This window comes from Pungitius pungitius, chromosome 10 (assembly GCF_949316345.1).
Source record: "Pungitius pungitius chromosome 10, fPunPun2.1, whole genome shotgun sequence".
Classification (NCBI taxonomy): domain Eukaryota; kingdom Metazoa; phylum Chordata; class Actinopteri; order Perciformes; family Gasterosteidae; genus Pungitius; species Pungitius pungitius.
In genome coordinates, this window is record NC_084909.1 from 4,630,946 (window position 1) to 4,651,100 (window position 20,155).

Consider the following 20,155-nt stretch of genomic DNA (forward strand, 5'->3'; position numbering starts at 1 on the left):
TGGCCCAAAAAACTGTTAATGTAAGAAGGTACCTTTTCCGTCACCTTTCACCATGACCCTGGACTTGCAGAAGCTGCTGCCGGCAGCGTTGCTGGCTTTGCAGAGGTAATCTCCACCGTCGCTCATGGACACCGGGCTGACCTCCAGACACGCTGCCCCGCCCTCAAACATGATCTTGGTATTTCCGCTGGACTTAAGCTCCCTCCTGTCCTTCATCCACTGGATGGTGAGAGGAGGAGAACCGCTGACCACGCATTTCAGGCTCAACTTCTCACCCTCGCTCACCGTCAAAGGCTCCAGAGGGACGTCGAACACAGGAGGCTGGCCTGCTTCTGAAAGGAGGAGGGGAAGCAGCTATAGACACTTGCTCTCTAGACCTTAACACTCAATGACATCAGCTTTTAGAGTCAGAGGTGCAAAAACTACAATTCATAAAAGTTCAATGAAAATTACAATAATTCATCAAAAGCAACTTGCTCTCGCAGAAATAACCTCAACCTCTTAGATTCAACCTCATCTTGCCTGAAATACGTTATAAATGATGTTAAGTAAATAAACATATCATGTGGTTAATGTATTAAAACTCTACACCACATTGGGACTGCTCATTTAAGGCTGTTATGTTTGAGCCATCCACCTCACAGATTAACTACCAGTTCTGATGGATGCCTAGCAACGTGGTTTAAATTCCTGTGACTTCACATCTGAATGGTTTCTGTGGAGGAATATCCAGTTTCAGCAGAAGGTCTGTGAGACAAGTAGACTTCCTCTATCAATCAGTTCAAATCTTAATTTTTGTCATCAATTAGTGTGTTAATATTTATCAAAACCTGGAGTCAACACCTGGAGTTTTCTGGTTTCTGTGAGCCGAGCTCACAGAAGTCTTTTTTTCAAATCAAACTCAGAGATGCTAACGTTGTTAGCATTGCTGAAGAAGAAAAGCCCTCCACTCATACCTGAGATGGACAGAGAGACCCGACAGGAAGCTTCTCCAGCTTCGTTGGAGGCCTTGCAGGTGTAAACGCCCCCATCTGAGGAACTGGAGTTTCTGACGCTCAGCACCGCCATGTTGTCTGTGAAGCTCACTTCGTAATTGTCGGAACCACGGACCTCCTCGTCGTCTTTGTACCAGGTCACCTCCAGCGGCTGGGAGCCGGACACCCGGCCCTCCATCTTCACTGTCTTACCCTCTGAAACCGTCATGGACTCAGACGGCCTTTTGGTAAAGCTTGGAGGCACTTTGCGCTCTGTAAGTGGGGACAAAGAGAAAAGAGTAAGGCCGGGTTGGGACTTCATTCACTAGGCCACCGGGCCTTTGTCCCTGCAGCGGAACATCAAAGACTGCCAGACAACATTTGAAACCGCCAAAAGCAAACAGACAGAATATCCTCACTTTGAACAAACTGGCGTTTCTAAGAATTCCTCGTTTCCCTTCCTTCTGCTTTCCTTCTTCTACGTAGACACTCTAGTCTAACCCTCTAGTCTAGAAGTCAGCGCCTTCTCCATTATTTCACAAGTGTAGAGTCCTAAACAGCAACCGAGGCGCAAGACGCTGTTGCAGTCTGTATTCTTCACCTTGTACTGGTAACTGGCCCAGAGGGGCCTCCCGTCCTTCCTCCAGCTTACATTCAGTCTTTGGATGCCGGCAAACCCGAATATAAACGCCAGCTTTGCAGCTTTCTAATGAAGCGGGCTGCTTCTGTGACAAGGGTTAGATGCAAAAGTGATGGATCCCTGATTATATCACTGGCTTAGTTTTGATAAGTGGAGAGTGCCACCGCACTCCCAGGCAGCTTCTCATTCACAAGGTACAACCAGGGACACTGATCACTTCCTTCCAGTCGAGGCCAGCAGTATTTATATACCTCTCGATTCACACAGTTCCACTGTCCGCATGATCTAAATGGTCATGTGGACATTAAAGCTCAATGTATATGTACAAGTTTCAGCTTTCTTAAAAATGCAGATGGAAGACTAAAGAGAAACCAAGTGGAAAAGAAACCAGTGAGGGATCAGGAGACACAAACAACCGGGTAACTTGTCGAAAAATAACCTTGGATGTAAGTGTTGTTTTGACTGTTCACTTTTAGCATCACCCGGCGTCTTCGGTCTCACAGCATGAGATTTGGAGAGTGACGGTGTTGTTTTCAACACTGATCTTATGCCTTTTGATGCTAGTGATCAGCTTTTTATTGAGGAAGCAGCTGATTTCAAAAGGGGGTGAACCAGATAAGCGGATTACTTTTGGTCTCATTAGGCCAGGGGTGTCCAAACTACGGCCCGAAAGGCCAACTGCGACCCGCCATCAATTTTTAATTGGCCCGCAAGTCTAAAAATATAATGACTATTTCCACTGTATTGCACTTCTCAGTTGAACACGGTGGTGAAAAATGTCAACATAAATTCTGGCATGAGGGCTTTACCCCAGAGAAATTGAAGTGTCATTCTCTGCAATACGTCCTATTGTCAGAAGTTTCTCCTTAGTGATTATACTTAATACTTGTGTACTTTCTATGTTTTGTTCTCTCAGAGTTAAAGTTTAATCGACCAGTTAGGTTGATGTTGAATGTGTTTGACAGTTGGAATCATCGACCTTTCACTTCAACTGAGCTGCTGCTCTGGTCTGTGCCGGCCTTACTGGACACTATGCAGACATACCCTCCGCTATCCTCCACAGAGCAGTTCTCTACCTGGGGACTCGGTATCAAGCTATCAAAGAACATTGTGTGTTTGAGGTCTGAGGAGATCTCAGAGTCATTCTGGAACCATTTGACGCTCAAATTTGGGGTTCGCTGCACTTTGCAGGACAACTTGAGAGGTCGCTCAGTTTTCAGCAGCTGTGAAGGCTTAAGCTTCATTTTAAATGTTGGGGCTTCTGTAAATGAACCGGTACAGTAAACACAAGAGTTTAAGTGAAGAAAACAACACTTCAGCTTATTTAAAGAGAAAGAATGAAATGCACCTTTCACAAAGAGGACCGCGGTGCAATCCACCTTCCCGGCATCATTGGACACTTGGCAAATGTACTCGGAGGAATCACTGGGTTTCACAGAGTTGAGCTCCAGAGAACTCGAAGAGGCATCTTTCTTTATGAAATATGAGCCTCCACTTGTGATCTCTTTCTCCTCTCTGAACCATTTGACAATCAGAGGAGCTGATCCTGTAAAGGCTGATTTTAGGACAACATTTGATCCCTGTGAAGCGTCCTGGGATTCAGGCTTCATCGTGAAGACAGGAGGTTCTGGAGTGGTTCGGGAAGAAAAACAGCATTCATGTACAAATCCTCTCAATAACATCTGATCACTTGTGATATGTCCGTTAGATTCCCAATTGATCTCAGATGAAAGATTAGGCATTTCAACCCCTCTGACCTTTGACGGACACAGTACCGCTGGTCTCTTTCTCTCCAGCGTCGTTAGAGGCCCGGCAGGTATAAACTCCACCATCACTTTGCTCAAGGCCTCTTATGGAAACAGAGGCTGTGATCTCACTGAAATCAAGTTGATATTTGCCATTACTGTGGATTTGCTGTTGGTCTTTGAACCACGAAACCACAATCGGCTGAGATCCAGCAACTCTGCATTCCAAGATAACATTGCTACCAACACTCGCATCCACTTTCCTTAGAGTTCGAGTGAAGGATGGTGGAATGGCTCGATCTGTGAGATGAAATATATACAACATAAACCAAGAGCCGCTCCTCTAGGGTGCTAATAAAAATGTATCCTGGGCTCAAACTAACCTATAACAGTGACTGAGCATGTGCACAGGTCTTTCCCCACTTTATTGGACACCTCCATTGTGTACTCTGAAGTGTCTCCTTTGTCTGCTGAGAGAATTTTTAGGACGGCAGTGTTCTGCTTGACGGTCATCTTGTATTTACGGCCACTGATCATCTCCTTGCCGTCTTTCAACCACTTCACTTTAAGGTCTGGGCTTCCAGAAATCTTGCACTCCAACGTAGCAGAATTTCCCGTAGTCACACTGATTGACTCTGCTTTCTCTAATATCTTAGCAGGTTCTATAATAAAACAGGAATTTTAGAGGTTAGGAACGTCTACATTATAGAAAGAGTTCTTACAAAGATGACTACGTTCTAACCTTGAACTGTTAAGACAGCTTCGCATTTCTGTTGTCCAGCCTCATTGATGGCAAGGCAAGTGTACTTGCCGCCGTGCTTTATCTGGACAGATGAGAATAACATTACAGCCGCGTTGCCCTCAAATATCATTTTGACGTTAGGATCGTCATCTCTGAGCAGCTCAGAGTCTTTCATCCATTTGATGGTGATGGGAGCTGAGCCTTTCAGGGTCCCCTGTAGTTTCACTGTATTAGCCAAAACTGCCGTAGCACTCTCGACCCTCTTTGAGAACACAGGAGGCTCTGAAACCACAGTGATACCAATGTAAACAGTAGGCAGGAGTAGAACAAGATCTAATGTCCTGTATCTCTTTGAACACTAACCTTTCTGTTTAGTCACTGACTTTGAGGTTGCGGACCCGACCTCATTTGATATGACACATTCGTATTCTCCAATGTCAGCACTCTCAAATGAGTGGATCTCCAGAGAGGTCAGAGAGCCCTGTGACACAATCCTGTACTTCTTATCTGCAGACAGGTGTTTCTTATTCTTTCTCCAGACCACTTTAAGCGGCACAGAGCCTGCAATCTCACACTCCAGTAGAGCTATAGATCCTCTGACCACCTCTAAGGAGGTTAACTCCTTTGTGAAAGAAGGCGGTTCTAAAGGGGAACACACAGCTCAGTTAGACTGGTTGAATGTTTGCCTCTCTACCCTAATGGTCTAAGTCTACACACCTTTCACTGTTGTTTTAGTGCTACAGCTTTCACAGCCAGACTCATTAAGAACCTCACAGGTAAAGGTCCCACTGTCACTCAACATGACATCCTTTATCTCAAGAGTTGTGACACCATCTTTTAGCCCAATCTCATGTCTGCCACTGGCAGACAACTCGCTGCCGTTAAAGAACCAGCAGGTGTGGAGTTCGGGGGAGCCTTTGATGGAGCACTGGAGCTGGGCAGTGCTGCCTTGCTTCCACACTGTGGAGGCTTCGAGCCTCTTCACAAAGACTGGCGGCTCTGAAGAGGTGTGTGGTTAAGAACAGTTAGCATGAAGTCAAAGAAAAGATTAACCCAGCATTGAAAGAGAAGTGGTTAAAGATGAAGCAGCATTTACACCATAATGAGAAATGACAGAATAATTTTACGTTCATTTTCAGTACTGCTTTACAGTCTTCAAATGCTGCAGCAGCAAGGAAAATTAACTAAACAGCTCTTACCTTGAACCTTCACCGAGGTGGAGCAAGTTGCACTCCCAGCGTCATTTGTCACTGTGCACACATAATTCCCACAATCTTTCAGTGTGGTCTTTAGGATATCAAGAGTGACCATCTTATCCTCAAAAGACAGTTTGCAGTCTGGAGACTGGTGGACCTTTCTACCATCTCTGATCCAGGAGACAGACACTCCAGTGTCCTCATCTACCTGACACTTCAGTTGCAAAGGAGCTCCAACCACGGCCGCCACGGGACCCAGGGTCCTCACAAAGTTGGGCTGGTCAATGACACGCAGCTCCGCGCTGCACTCGGTGGTCCCAACATTATTTGAAACTTTGCACACGTAAAGCCCCCCGTCGGCCGGCTTGACTTTGGGGATTTCAAGAGTGTGCTTATTTTTGTCACACGAGGTTTGGTAGTGTGCAGGCTCTTTGGGTAAGGCCTGGTTGTCTTTGAGCCAGACAACATCCAGTGGAGCAGATCCTGTTACTACACACTGTATTATTGCCCTCTTTCCAGCATACACAATCTGAGGCTGAAGTTTAGTTATAAAGGCAGGTGGGCAGTGCTCTATGAGAGTTAAGAAAAACAGAGACACATTAGTGGTAATATGTTGTACCCTGTTGATTTAACTAAAGAGAAACCGGCAGCAAAACAAACCAGCAATTCACAAACAAACAGATTAAGTTAACTACATTTTAACCAGCAGAAGACGATCCTATGAAGGAAAGAGAAACCAAAAACAGCTCCCAACACAACCAGCGTAGACAAAGAAAACATGCATTGCTCCTACCTGTCACGCTGAGAGAGGCAGAGCATTCTTCATCACCGTGCTGATTGGATGCCTTGCAGGTGTATTCACCGCTGTCGTCCTTGTTTGGGCTCAGAAGCTCCAGTGAGGAAGCACTGAAGCGACTGATGATCCTATACTTTTCACCATCTTTGATGGGGTTTCCGTCCTTGAACCACTTGAAGCTCACATTTGGAGCGTCCTCAGTTTCACATTCGAACTTGGCTCTGTTGCCAATGTTGATCTCTATCGGGACGATCCGGTGTCTGAACACAGGTTTTACTGTGTGTTGGGGGGGAAGGGAAGGAAAGGAGAAAAGACCACGTCAATAAACAGAAGTAGGTGAAGTGGAAGCAACATGAAATGTTTCTGCTGGAGGTGGAAATGAGGAGTGAACCTGGGATGTAAAGTGACAGAGTTATTCTGATGTAGCTGTGGAGGAGAAAAATGGTTTTAGGTGTTGAAAGAGTGGTAAGAAAAGGAGAGAAAGCATGCAAAGAACCAAAGGACAAGGAATGATAAGAGATGGAATCTAAAGATATGAAGTCAAAGGGATGTATAAAGGGGAGATGTGCATTTGGAGGAATGTATGAACTTGAAGGAAGTGGATGCCACAACACCTTAAACATCAAAATTTTATTTAGCTTTAAAAATAAGTAAAGATGCCTTAAAAGACATTCTTTTATTTTTGTCCAATGATGAATATCAAGCACATTCAACACAACAATTCTATATCAAGAACATTTAAGGTTTAAGGTTTTGGTTGAGGTCTGCAGAAATCAGAATCCTAACAAGGTGTGAGGTTAGTGGATGATATCAAAGAATTGTCCATTATCAAACCTCTTGAGACCACAGTGAGTTGTGCCGACGTTGTCGTCCTACCGGCTTCATTCTCGGCCTCACAGACATATTCTCCTTGATGCCTCTCCTTCACAACTTTGTCGATAAATAGTGTGAATGTGTCCTGATCTTTAGAACACCTGAACTCTTTGCCAGATGTCACCAGCTGGCCATTGAAACGCCAGGTGACTTCGGTGACGTACTTAATTGTGGCAGTAAAATAGACCATGCTCTTTTCCTCAGTGCAAACATCCTGCAGAGGATCAATGACAGCAGGATAATCTACCAGACAGTCAGAAGACTCGCTGATCATGATTTTGTCGGAGAGAAACTCCTCTCTGGTTTCGCTGCGGACACATATGTCCACACAATGCTCAACAGGAAGGTCAACCACAGGCGCCATGGTAGTCACCTCAGCAGCCCCGGTATTCCCTTTCACCTGCCTGGACTCACAGATCTCAGGCCGACTATGAACCGATGCGCTTTGGAAGGACGTCACAGTTGGGAATACCACAGACTGAGATTCAGCAGGAGGAAACACAACTGCAGTCTCTGCCACCATCTTGGTTTCTACCACAGATGACAGTACCTCTTTGGAGGGCGCTGAGCCGAGCAGTGCCCTCTGAGGCTGGTCCTTCTGCATAGTGCCCGGGAGCTCCAATGTAAGACTTGGTTGCTCCTGAAAAACCATTGCATGTAAAGCTGCCTGGAGTTCAGACCTGAGGCCTGCTGTTTGATGGTATTGGCCTTCAAAAGACAGAGTGATCTCCACAGGGGCTCCCTGGGTTGTGATCAGATATGTGGCCGTGGCTTGTCTGGGCTCTCTCTGAACCCTAACCTCCTGAACCTCCACTGCCTGTAACCCTCCCACGACATTGGCTAGTAACACCGGTGGATCCCTGGCAACGGCGGACTGAAGAGCATCTCTGAGCTGTCGGCGGATGTTCACACTGGACAATTTGGGGATCTGCATTATAAAGTGGAGTTCTTTAGGAAGAGTCAGAGTGTCCTGAGACTCGTGAACAGACAGAATTTCTTTGGGCTGCATTACAATGCTGACAGTCGAGCCGCCACATTTATGTATCTCACTGGACTGTTCTCCTATAATTACCTGCTTTTCCTCAAGCAGCACAGACTGCCGGACTGACTGGCCTTCCTGGATCTGGACTGCAAAGTCCTGTTCTGCGGCTTCTAAAATGGTGCAGCTCTCATTGGCAATAGCCTTCTTTTCTATAAAAACTGTTCTTTTTGGAAGCTGAGGTTCAACTTTGGTCTCAAACTGGATTTTCTCATCGATTTTAAGGATAGTAGCGTGACCCTCCTCGAGGCTATGGGTGTCTGTAACATTCAAGGAATGCATGAGGTTCCAGTAGTCCTCTTGCTGGACCACCGCTCGCTGCTGCTGGACATCAATAATGAAAGGTGTCTCCTTCTGCAGCTGCATTGTCTGCGAGCAGACCGTGGGGATACTCGAAGGCTTGGGCTCAGTGCGAAACTGTGGCCAAACCTCGGGTACCGACACATGCAGATCTTTGTGAGAATCTGCCGCAATCACCCTCCTTTCTTCTGAGGTAGCTGCATGCCTTCTAGTCTTCTCCTTTTTCTGATTTGCCATCTGTTGGTCAGGTTTAGTGACTGTAAGTACACCTTCCTTCGGTAGAACTGATACTAAACTAATGGACTGGACGTATTTTGTCGGCGCTAACTCTTTCTTCAACCGAACCATTGTGGCTTCGGTTTTTGCTGCGAACTCTGAGGTTGCCTCGCAAATTGTAGTTCTTTGTTCTTCTTGAGTCACCGAATGCAACAGAGTGGGACTCATCCTGCCCTCCGCCTGCTCTGCAGAAGGGTTCTCGCTGCTGAATCTTCCCTCAGACTGTAAAACATCCTGTTCACTGATAACCTGCAGATTCAAGAGTCTTTCCTCTTCGTGCTGAGGCTCCAGACACATACTAGTGGCTAAACCTGGGGGGTGTCCTGCCTGTTCAGCTTGGAGCTTGTATTTCTCCTCAGCAGCTACAGCTGACTTATAAAACACGTCTTTCTGAAAGGAGATCCTTTCCTGCTCTGGTCGTTGTATTTTAAACATCTGCTCTTTGGATAATGACACTGTAGTTTCACTAACTGGTGCTACCGCCGGTTTGGAGTGCTCTTTGTCAATCAGGGGCTGGGTGGCTGTATCTAAAGGCTGCAGAGGCTCAGAGTGTCTCTCTGTGATTGCTAGTTGCCCTTCAGACTGAGCCAAGTATAAAATCCTGACCCCCTCTTTGACATTGAAACCCCTCTCTTCCTCTGGCCTTTGGGTTACATCTGAAGCGGCATCGAGGATCGACAGAGTGGACTTAACATGGTGACCACTAACAAGCTGCCTAGGTTCCTTCAGTGTGTTCCCACGCTTCAGATTCCGGTCCGTCAGAGCCTCAACCCTCACTATGCCGAAGGGGAGGACCTCTTCAGAAGTGGCCGACATGACTTTAGATACCTGCTCTGTTGCTAACCGCAGCTCTATAACCTCGGGGCTGAGAATGCGCTCAGAGTGCTGCTCAGGGATCTTTTGTCTCTCCTGGACCGAAGATAAGAACGTGGCCATGTGAAGCTGTTTAACTGGAATGGCTAAGACCTGAGGTGGATGAGAGGAAGCCAGAGAAACATTTTCCTGTATTTCATGAGCCTGCAGGACTGCGGCCTGGTGGGTGAGCTGCTCACGCTGCAGGGTGGCGGCAGAGATGTCGAGCTCTGTGAGGGTTCCCACCTCCTCGCTGGGGATAATCTGCCGGTCCCCAGTGCTGATTGTGTAAATCATCTGATCAGACAGAGTTCTTTTCTGGTATAATCTGGATTCCGTAGTTTCTTCGGTCAGGGATATTTTCGGACCTTTTGTTTTCCTTACGAACGTCTGCTCTTGCGGGACCTTTTTAGGGAACACCACTAGTTCGGCAGTACAGGAGGCTTCACCATGTTGGTTGGAGGCCTTACATGTGTACAGCCCATTGTGCTCTTCCTTGACACTCAGAATATTTATGAAGCCTGATCCATCTGGGTTGCTCACAATGATCAGAAACCCACTTGCCTGAATGGGAAAGCTACCATTGAGCCACTGAACTTCAGGGAGAGGATCTCCTGTCACAACATATCTGAGGAAAGCCTGACCTCCCTCAAACAACTCAAGGGACTCAATAGTTTGAGTGAACTCTGGGGGTTTTCCAGTCAAGACCAACGTCCCCTTCGCAACTTGTTGATTCTTTTCTGACTCCTTCACCTGAACATGCAAATACGACGTGCATGTTGAATGGCCAAACCTATTGCTGACCGTGCACGAGTACTCTCCCTCAAACTCCTTCTGGACATTGTGAATGACCAAGCTATACTCATCCCACTCGTGAACGAAGGTGTAAACGGACGAGCTCGCAATAGTCTGTCCATTATGGAACCACTGAACAGCGGGTTTGGGGAACCCAGAGACCACGACACTAAACGTGGCAATTTCTCCGACAGTCACGGCCAGGGTAGAAAGTTTGCTGAGGAAAAGTGGTTTTTCTTCTTGCTTTACCAAAGAGCTGGAGAAGCATTTCGACTCTGACTGGAGTTCAAGTGTTCTAGTTTTATTTGCTAACTTCACGCCGGTGTAGTAAGAGTCCTGGGTCGCCTCCTCCACTGCGAACGATGAGCTAGACATGGCTGAGTGGAACAATCATAGTGAGACAAGCACCCTGAATACAGAATGACTCAAACATCCACATTTGTATTTGACTGCAAGGAAAAGTCAATCAACCACAATGCTCTGCATGAAACAGGGTTTATGATTTCTGTCTTTCTTGTAACATTATTGTGTCCACTAATAAACACTGCCAGGAGGAAGTTACAAGTGGTTCATTAGTTTAAAGAAACATTGTCAGACACATCAGATTGTATATATTCATAAAATGATTTTGAATTTACATTTTCGAATTGAAGGTAAACCCAATTACCAGTTAAACGTTCTTGAACCAAAATCTGAATACAAAGTAAAAACAATAAAATGACGTATTCACAAAATAGGCCTATTTACCTTTCACTTCCTGTTGGACCTGAGTCAGAGGTTCCTGCTCCACTGCCGTAACTGTAAAGACACAAACGTCTATGAATTAAAAACCCACTTAGAACTGCACATAAAAGTTTCATATGGTGCAAGACTGTTAGAATCAGACAAGTCGTGCATCCATATAACTGCTTTGACTGTTTCCTCCTAACTGGAATTGTCACATGCATCCTTTTGATCCCTAATGTGCAGCACCTGTGGTTGATTGGAAAATGTTGAGTAATGTTAGTGTTCTCTTAAACTCCTCCCTTGTTTTTAGTCAGTAAAGCAGGACACCGAGGTGAGCGCCCCCTCCTAATCGCAGAGGTTAAACCTGTGGAAGAAGCTGTGTCCCTGTGTGAAGGAGTGTGCCTCTGTTGGCTGTGTGGGAAAGCAGTGAGAATGAGCTTGAGTGAGCAGAATGACCAGAAGCATGCAGATGCCAACCTGACGTCACCGTGCTGCCCTCAGCATCCCCAGCTGAGCAGACATTTTTGAAAGAGTAAGAGCCCCTTTGTCCGGGTCCCACACTGTTAACTTTTACGGGGCACAGGGGGCCGTCGTGTTTCAGAGAGTAAGTAATGGAATCCTCAACATTCAACCGATTGTAAAGCCAAATGACCAAAGGACTGGGCGCCCACTTCATTGGGCAACTCAAGGAGCTGCCGTCTTTGTTCCGGACCAGCAGCTCTGAGGGGAGTTTGACCAGGAACTCGGGACAGCTGGAGAGGCAATGACTTTGCTGCTCATGAGGCACCACGTCGGGGAAATACAGGTATCTGATGAGGCTGTGGGTTCTCCGGGAAGATAGAGGTGATAGTGCCGGCTTCTCTGCGGGCTCCCGCTGGTCTTGGTCGGGAGGACCTCTAGAGGTCTCCCTGTCTGTCTGAGACACTTTAGGCACAGAGTCGGTAGGGATTGGGGTTTCTGCTTTGACATTCGCTTCTTTTGCTGGGTGAGGATAAAGTTAGGGAGAGGAATTAGCGCTCAGAGTCAATAAAGATATGACTCCCAACACTCAAGGGGTTAGTAGGATGGGGGAATATGTTTAGCGAGGCAGAAGAAAGACGAATAGACTACTGTATGTTATTCAATTACATTCTAACGAGTTACAGGCTGAGGACATATTAAGTATAAGAGAAAGGAAAGAAGCAGGAAGAGCAGGTGAGGTGGATGGACCAGATGGAGAAACAGACTGATAAAAACAAAGATTAACCTTCAACGGTGAGCTGGGCGGAGGAGCGGTTGTGGCCGTGCTGGTTGGTGGCGGTGCAGCAGTACACACCCTGGTCCGCCACTACAACTCCCTGTATGACCAGGGACAACAGCCCCCCCGTAGCAGAGCTCCTCACCCGGTCTGTTTCCGGCACACTCTGGCCGTTATGATCCCACTTCACCACAGTGAAGGGCTGTCCCTTAAACAAGCAGCTGAACTCCGCCTTGTCGCCGCTTTTCACCCGGACGTCGCTCATTTCCGTCAGCAGTTGGGGGCCGGCAGGGGGTTTGAGGTCAGAAAAGCTCTGGGAGAATGTCTTCACAGAGCTCACGCTCTCCATCTGATCCTCAACTGTCCTCAAAGACACAGAGGACCTCTCAGAAAACTCTGTTTGCCCCACTGACACAGACCTGAAGGTCTCAGTCTGAGCCTTCAGATGACTTTGTTGACTGAGTTTAGTCTCAGCCCCGGTGCTTCTGACACTAGCTAAGGTTTTTTCATCTGGGCAGTAAAAAAGAGTAGAAGAATTAGGTCAACACATCATTATGGTGACTTCTTCAGCTCACAGCTTGTTTGCCAAGAGAGCATCTGGAGTGGAGCGTTGAAGATCAGTCTGATCAGCAAGCTAGGGGACAGTGGCTGGTTTCCCATGGCAATCATGCAAGCGTGACTGGAGCCAAAATTCAAAATAAGAAATCTGCTATAGATTATTGGTTTGAACTAGAGGTACTGGGAAATGCTACGTTTCCAGAGTTCAGCTCGGTTTGGACCCATGCTGTATTCCTCTGAAGTAAAGATTCATCACATGAAGAGCTCTTCATGTCGGAAGAGAAGAGCATGCTTCACCTGAAGGAACATGTAACATTAACACCTAAGTTGCAGATGAGGGTAACGTAACAAAATCCAAAGCTACCTCCAGCATGCTCACGAATGTTAACAGTCAGTTGAACTGCTAGTGGTTAAAAACAAAATGAAGACGGAGGCTAGTTTTACAAAGATGATGTTGACACGTAAAGAAAGAAAGGTCTCTTCGTTTTAACAGACAGAAGCACAGAAATAAGCCACTCAAAATAGACTTCAACAAAGATATAGAGATGTGTCTCATTATCAGTCCAGTGTTCTTTCACTTTACAGTGATGAGCTTAATAGCCAACTCTCAGCTCAGACATTGTGACTGAACACGTTACTTTAATATTTCAAATATCACCGTGATGTTGTTCAGTGAGCTTTAAAATCAGATGTTAATACCATTAAAGGTTATAGGATTTTAATCATTTTTAATATCCAGAATCAAACTTTTAGATTATTCATGGTATTTTAGCTTGATAGTTACCATGGATAGTTACCATTTTTGAGCATGTTTGTGATGTCATTAGCTCTTAAGATTGTTAAGTCTGTAAATGAGAAACCTTTAGCTTTATTTTTAGAAGCAGAATTTCCCCCATTTTTAGCTGAGCTAAGTTAAACTAAAATGATCAGACTATGTAAGAGAAGAACACAAGAGGACATATTAGTTTGTCTAAGCAGTAGTAGATTAACACAAAGGTCTGAAACCTCGCCAGTGCCCCATCAGCAATGCTGCTTCTTTGAGGTTTTTTTTAGAACATGCTTCTTTTTTATATTTGACAGGTTGTGTTGGGGTTTATCTCTCGAGGTGCTTTGATTAGCATTTCTGGGGTGAAATCAGTCGGTTATATCACTAGCAGGCAGGCTAACGCAAAATTCCAGGTTCTTTTTCTAATGAAAAGCGACACTGGTTTTCTTTTTACCGCCTCATTGTAGATTAACATGTCAGGTGTTTAGCTGCTAATGTTCCAATCTCTGAATTTCTCACCGTCGATATTCAAAGTGGCAGAGCATCTGACCATTCCTGCTGAATTTGTAGCCACACACAAGTAGTCTCCATCGTGGTCCAGGAGAACTCTGGAAATGTCCAGCTGGCAGGTTTTGCCATAGCGAGATATCCTGAACGTGTTTGACTGTTGGACTTCTTTATCACCATGGAACCAAGATATCTGCAGATCTGGAGGCAAAGAGTTAAACTCAGAGTCGTCGACATCATTGGTACCACAACTGTCATATAAATTATCGCTGAGTCAAGGCAAACATCTGGTCGCTACCTTCTCCAGAGACAGTGCATTGGAGCTGGGCAGGCTGTCCCTCTGTGACCAGGATGTCCCGCATGGGAACTTCAAGGACCGGAGCGGTCACACGAGGAGCGGTTTCGACCACCTCAGGGACTGTTGGACAGACAAAAATACCAGAACACAATCAATGGCCATATAGGTATCCTTTCTTTGGTTCATAAAACCAGCTTGCAGTTGCCAACCTTAAATAAATCTGAGCTTCATAATCGGAACATCCGCCTAGGAGTAAAGATGGAAACAAGCCTAAACATCCAAGCTCATTGCCTAAGATCTGTCTATCGGTACCTTCCACAGTAAGAGGGGCAGAGCTTATCGCCTCTCCGAAGTCGTTTGTGGCCTCGCAGCTATAGATGGCGGCATCCTCGGGGAAGACCTCCAGCAGCAGCAGCGTGTGCTCGTCCTCGTCGTGGAGGAACTTGCACTTGTAGCTGGTGGAAAGTGCCTGGGAATCTTTGTACCAGGACACCTGAGGCTTGGGGAGGCCGCTCACCTTCACCGAGAAGCGAACCGATCGACCCAAAGTCGCCACCTGGGCCTGAATCTGACGGACAATCTGTGGCGGCTCCGGTACTGAAGGCAGAGGAGAAAAGTTTAGACTGTGGCTTTAATGTTCATATCTGCTTTGGCTGCTTTATGAACGGCAGGATTTCATCCTAAATGTTTAACTTTTTGTCAGCTCATTCCTCTGGTTCATTATCCCTAAACACAAGCATCAAATTACTGTTTGAGGCTAAGATGAAATGGATAAAGAAAAGAAGAGCGGACTGGCTAGTCAGCTTATCGCTTACGTCTGACGAGGAGGTTCACAGTGCTTCGGTTCTTGCCGGCGATAAAAGTGTATTCGCCAGCGTCACTCCGGTAGGTCTCGGAGATGGTGAGGCGGTGTAGCTTCTTGATGGTGACGTAGTTGAACCTCTCCTCCGCCGATAACTGGATCTCCACCCCGTTCCTCAGCCAGCGGCCCTCCACCTCGTCCTCGTTCACGTCAAATTCAAAGGTGGCTCTTTGTTTCTCAACAACCTGCAAAGAGGATGCTACGGTTAAATACCAGGAAGAATAATTCAAAAAAAAAATTACATTCAGGAACGAACATCAAATTTTTTTGTGGATAAAATGTGTTATTTTAAAGGGTAAAATCACCAGAAAATGCATTTCCTGCTGAAAATGCGTTGGAATGCATAAAGCTGAAATTAACTTCAGAAAGTTGCAGTAAAGTACAGAAATGAAAAAAGCTGGAATTATTCTAAACATTGCTGAAAGAATAGAAATAGGAAAAGCTGAGAATTAAAAAATACATTTTTGTAGTAATATAAAGTTTAGTACTAGTTATAGTTGTAATTGTGGTACTAGTCGTACTAGCAGTAGAAGAAGTAAGTACTAGTTGTACTTCTGAGGTAGCTGCATGCCTTCGAGTCTTCTCCTTTTTCTGATTTGCCATCTGTTAGTCAGGTTTAGTGACTGTAAGTACACCTTCCTTGGGTAGAACTGATTCTAAACTAATAGACTGGACGTATTTTGTCGGCGGTAACTCTTTCTTTGACCGAAACAAAGTGGTTTCGGTAAATAAAGTCACGTGTCTGCAGCTCAATACGACTCAAAGACTGAAAACAAATAATAGTTGCCAGAAATAATCAGGAGTTATGTGGTTAAAATCTTGGGGAGAGTCATGAGGAGAAATCTGTGATCATTTGTAGTCCTAGGTTTAATGTAAGGGTAATCGTGTGGATCATCATAACCACTAACCGTGATGTCTCGGCACGGAGGCTCTGAGATCTTGATGTCTCGTCCTTCCACTCCTAGGTTGGCCTTGGACATGCTTGACCCGGCCACGGCGGAGTATTCTCCGGCATCGGACAGGCGGACAGATGGCAGAATCAAGCGGTGCACATACTTATCTGAGGTAATTTTATATCTGCAGAAAACAGAAGACAACATAGGAGGTTGATGAAGACATTTTCTTGATATGTCGGTTTTCTTTATTCATCGGTGTAATTCTTAAGGGTGTTTTAACAGTTGAATACGAGCTGCTGTACCTGTCACACATCTCCAGCTCCTGAATGTTCTTCATCCATATCACCTGAATGTTCGGTTCAGAAACCTCACATTCAAAGGTTGCTCTCTTCTTCTCTGTAATCTTCAGGTCCTTCAGGTGTTTTGTGAATTCAACCACGCGGGCTGAAAAACATCAAAATGGTTTGTTGAGAAAATTGAGTTTTTTTGGTCATTGGGGGCATTCTAAGGGTTATTGGCAAGAGATTAGTGGTCATCGGGAAGGGTCTACTTGGACGAGTCTATCCACCTGACCTAAAAGGAAAACAGTTTGTTCAAGTCTTACCCTCCACGTCGAGTTTGGCTGTAGCGACTGCTGAACCTGACATGAAGGTGTACATGGCGCTGTCTCCAAAGTGAACGTTCCTGATGCTCAGAGTGTGACTCAGCTGTTTGCATCGAGCCTGACATCTGTCCGTGGACCGGATCTCCACGCCATTCTTAAGCCATTTGTACGTGATTCCCTCGTAGTTGACGTTCACCTCAAAGGTGACAGTGTCTTTTTCCTGAGCATTCACGTCTTGCAGCATTGTTGTGATGAGGATGGCTGGAAAACAACAACAAATCTTGATAATTGATAACGTTCCACTGGAAATACTGTGGAAAAGCGATTCCATTAATCACAATGAATCGGGTGTTGCCAAGAGTAATGGCAGATTAGGGGAGGAGCTTACGGCTGACAGTGAGCGTTGCTGACACTCGGTCGTTCCCACAGACGAAGGTGTACTCTGCAGAGTCGTCCCTGCTGGTGTTCATGATCTTCAGCTGGTGAAGTTTCCCCTGAACTACGATCCTGAACTTCTCGCTCATCTCGATCTGCACACCGTCTTTCAGCCAGGTGGACGGAACATTAAAGTGAGAAACCTCGCACTCCAACGTGGCCACCTGGGTCTCTGGGAGCTGGACGCTCTTCAGGGGTTTGGTGACCCGCAGGGCTAAAGAGAAAGAGACAGTCTCAACACGTTTCATCCAGCTACCAGACGAAAAGCATCTCATCAATGCTTTAAGGATAATAAAATAAGGGACGAACCCTAACAAAACAAGTAAACAACTCAAAGCATTCATACACTGTATATTCCCAGTGTGTAGTGCTACCTTAATGAGCCGTGCTATACTAACACTTACACTCCACGATGAGCCTGGCGCTGCACTGGAGGTGGCCCACCACCACAGTATACTCCCCCTCTTTGCTGCCGTCCACGTCCTGGACAATGAGCTTATGGCTCTTCTTCTCGGAGAGCATCCTGTAGTTTCCGTTGGGCCTCAGCTCTGCCTCGTTGAACATCCACTTCACAGGAATGTCGTCCTCCGAAATGCCCACCTCAAACACGGCAGTCGCACCTAGCAGCGACGTCACGTCCTTTGGCTTCTTTAGGATCTTGATGGCTGCGGGAAAAACGCTGTACAGTTAAGATTTTCCTGTGTTGATGTTTTTTCTTTGGAAAAGTGAAAGAATCAGCGCTCACTTTCTACGTTCAGCCTGGCGTTTGCAGACAGTTTTCCCAGCTTGAAAGAATAAACAGACTCGTCCTGTGTGCTGCAGTTCTTGATTTTCAGGGTGTGGACCGTGCCTTCGCTTATGATCTCCAATTTATCGCTGGAAAGCATCTCAATGCCGTTCCTGATCCACTGCGCCCCTTTCACGTCCTTGTGGGTCAACTCCAGGCTGAACACGGCGTCTTGAGTCTCCACCACGTTCAGGTTTTTCAGGGTCTTCTTGATCTTCACAGCTGCGGAGACAAACGTAGTTTGTAATCAAGCTTTTGGTTCTTTGTCTCTTTATCACCTGTACGCAGCCACTGCTATGCAGAGGAATTTAGCAAAAATTTGATCGGATTTGAGAAAGATTTACTTTAATTTTTACTTAATCATCTTGAAGATATACAAACATTTTGGGAGATAAATTTGATAACAATGTCAACATTTAATCGCTGATAGGATAACTGAAATATCCTGGTTTTGTGAAATACCCTACTGGTCTCCCTTAAAAAGAGATTTCTCAATGGGACTTTCCTGATTAAATAAGGGTTTAAATAAAATACAAAAATAAAATGTAGACCAAACTCTTCTAACTGGATATATAACAAAGTACTAATAAATACACAAAACTAGATGAGTTCCACAATTTTCTGCCCTCTAACGGCTCCTTAATCACCAACTACAGCGTGTTTAGTGTGGCTTGTGCTCTCATTGAACCGGGACCTACCCTCCACCTTCAGGGTGGCAGAGGTCTTCGAGGTGGCGACCTGGTAGGTGTACTCCCCCACGTCTGTGGCCTTGGTGATCACAATGATGAGGCGCCTGGTGGCCCCCTTGACCTCGCTCAGCGTGTTCTCGTTGTAGTCCACAGGGTGGCCGTCCTTCAGCCACTTGCCCTCGGCGGAGGGATTCGCGACCTCACACTCAAACACAGACGTCTGCGAGTCCGCCACCACCAAGTCTTGCAACGGCTTCTTGATAGCGCCACCTAGTGGCGGGAGGTAGTTCCAGTCAGTTAACGCTAATCCAATTAGCAGTCGATTGATTGCTACTAGAAGTCCTCATTAATGCACAGTCCAGCTTACCTGATACGGTGAGGGAAGCGCTGCACATTTTCTCACCGGCGGCGAACATGTACTCGCCCTCCTCGTCCTTCATTGCGTTCATCACGGTCAGCTTGTGGAACTTGTTCTTAGACTCCATCTTGTACTTCCCACCAGCTTTGATCGGCTGCCTGTTGAAGGTCCAGAAGGCGTCGATGCCGGGGTGAGAAACCTCAACATCAAAAGTGATGTTCTCGGACTCGGAGCACTCCTTGTCCTTGATGGATTTCACAATCTGGACCGCTGAGAGATGGAAGAAGAATCAGTTCATTTGACTAATGCTCAACCCGTTCTTTTTCACATCTTTGATGCTTAACAAAGAGTGGTTATTAGGGGTCGAACCTTGGCTGCTCCATGTCCCATGTTGAAGTGTCTCTGAGCAAGACACATAACCCCTATCTGCTTCCCTGGTGTTTTGTATCCCATGCAATGATAGTCGCGTAAATAAAATGTAACCAGTAAAGTTGTTTCTTTAAACAAGGATAAAGGTCTTATTTCAATCTTCTCTGTCTGTATGGAAGTCCCTCTTGAATCACAGTGTAATAACTGGCACCAAATGCAAATGTAACATGTATTATTGTCATCTTCTTTGGGTTCTGGGAATTTATAATAAAATACAAGATCATAATTTTTAGGATATTCCACTGCTGAAGGATCCTGCAGAGAAACTCACAGTACATACTAGGATTCAATTTCCTGCTTCTAAAGTTCGGTAGTGTCCCGATGTTAAGCTTCTATTTTCAATTTTGCATAAATCTAACAAATGTCTCTTCTTCTTTTTTAATCTTGTAATGTAGCAGAAACTGTGTTTTTCACGCTGGTTAGGGTTAGGATTAGTGTTTAAGCTGTAAGTAGTGACACATTCTTACTCTGAACAGCAAGTGTGCAGCTGGTTTCAGCAAGGCCAACCACCAGTTTGTACCGCCCCTCGTCTGAAGCGTAGGTCCTGTTGAAGACCAGGCGCTGCTTGGCTCCTTTTGCTACCATCTGCACTCGGTCGCTGGCCTTCAGCTGCTCGTCGTTGTGGAACCATTTGACCGACATGACGTCTTGGGCGGAGATCTTGGCTTCTATGACAGCTTTGGTGCCCTCAACTGCACTTGTGTCCTTCAGTGGGATTAAGATGCCGATGGCTACCACAAGGGATCAACATGTTATGAAACACTTTGGTTAAGAA

The 20,155-nt window shown here is 45.9% G+C and overlaps 1 protein-coding gene across 1 annotated transcript in view; it reads right to left on the minus strand.

Annotated features, from left to right (window-relative positions):
- ttn.1 (titin, tandem duplicate 1) overlaps positions 1–20,155 on the minus strand; it is a 147,589-nt gene that overhangs the window by 111,073 nt on the left and 16,361 nt on the right. The window contains exons 23-49 of the mRNA XM_062564885.1: positions 19,848–20,111; positions 18,961–19,221; positions 18,603–18,863; positions 17,863–18,126; positions 17,522–17,782; positions 17,071–17,331; positions 16,683–16,943; positions 16,381–16,522; positions 16,091–16,259; positions 15,136–15,367; positions 14,633–14,917; positions 14,321–14,440; positions 14,035–14,223; positions 12,201–12,701; positions 11,319–11,935; positions 11,170–11,200; positions 10,976–11,026; positions 6,091–6,369; positions 5,301–5,867; positions 4,819–5,100; positions 4,465–4,743; positions 4,102–4,383; positions 3,743–4,021; positions 3,372–3,659; positions 2,963–3,241; positions 957–1,247; positions 33–332 (exon numbers count right to left, since the gene is read on the minus strand). Of these exons, the coding sequence (XP_062420869.1) occupies positions 33–332; positions 957–1,247; positions 2,963–3,241; positions 3,372–3,659; positions 3,743–4,021; positions 4,102–4,383; positions 4,465–4,743; positions 4,819–5,100; positions 5,301–5,867; positions 6,091–6,369; positions 10,976–11,026; positions 11,170–11,200; positions 11,319–11,935; positions 12,201–12,701; positions 14,035–14,223; positions 14,321–14,440; positions 14,633–14,917; positions 15,136–15,367; positions 16,091–16,259; positions 16,381–16,522; positions 16,683–16,943; positions 17,071–17,331; positions 17,522–17,782; positions 17,863–18,126; positions 18,603–18,863; positions 18,961–19,221; positions 19,848–20,111 (7,296 nt within the window). The remainder of the gene's footprint in view (positions 1–32; positions 333–956; positions 1,248–2,962; positions 3,242–3,371; positions 3,660–3,742; positions 4,022–4,101; positions 4,384–4,464; positions 4,744–4,818; positions 5,101–5,300; positions 5,868–6,090; positions 6,370–10,975; positions 11,027–11,169; positions 11,201–11,318; positions 11,936–12,200; positions 12,702–14,034; positions 14,224–14,320; positions 14,441–14,632; positions 14,918–15,135; positions 15,368–16,090; positions 16,260–16,380; positions 16,523–16,682; positions 16,944–17,070; positions 17,332–17,521; positions 17,783–17,862; positions 18,127–18,602; positions 18,864–18,960; positions 19,222–19,847; positions 20,112–20,155) is intronic.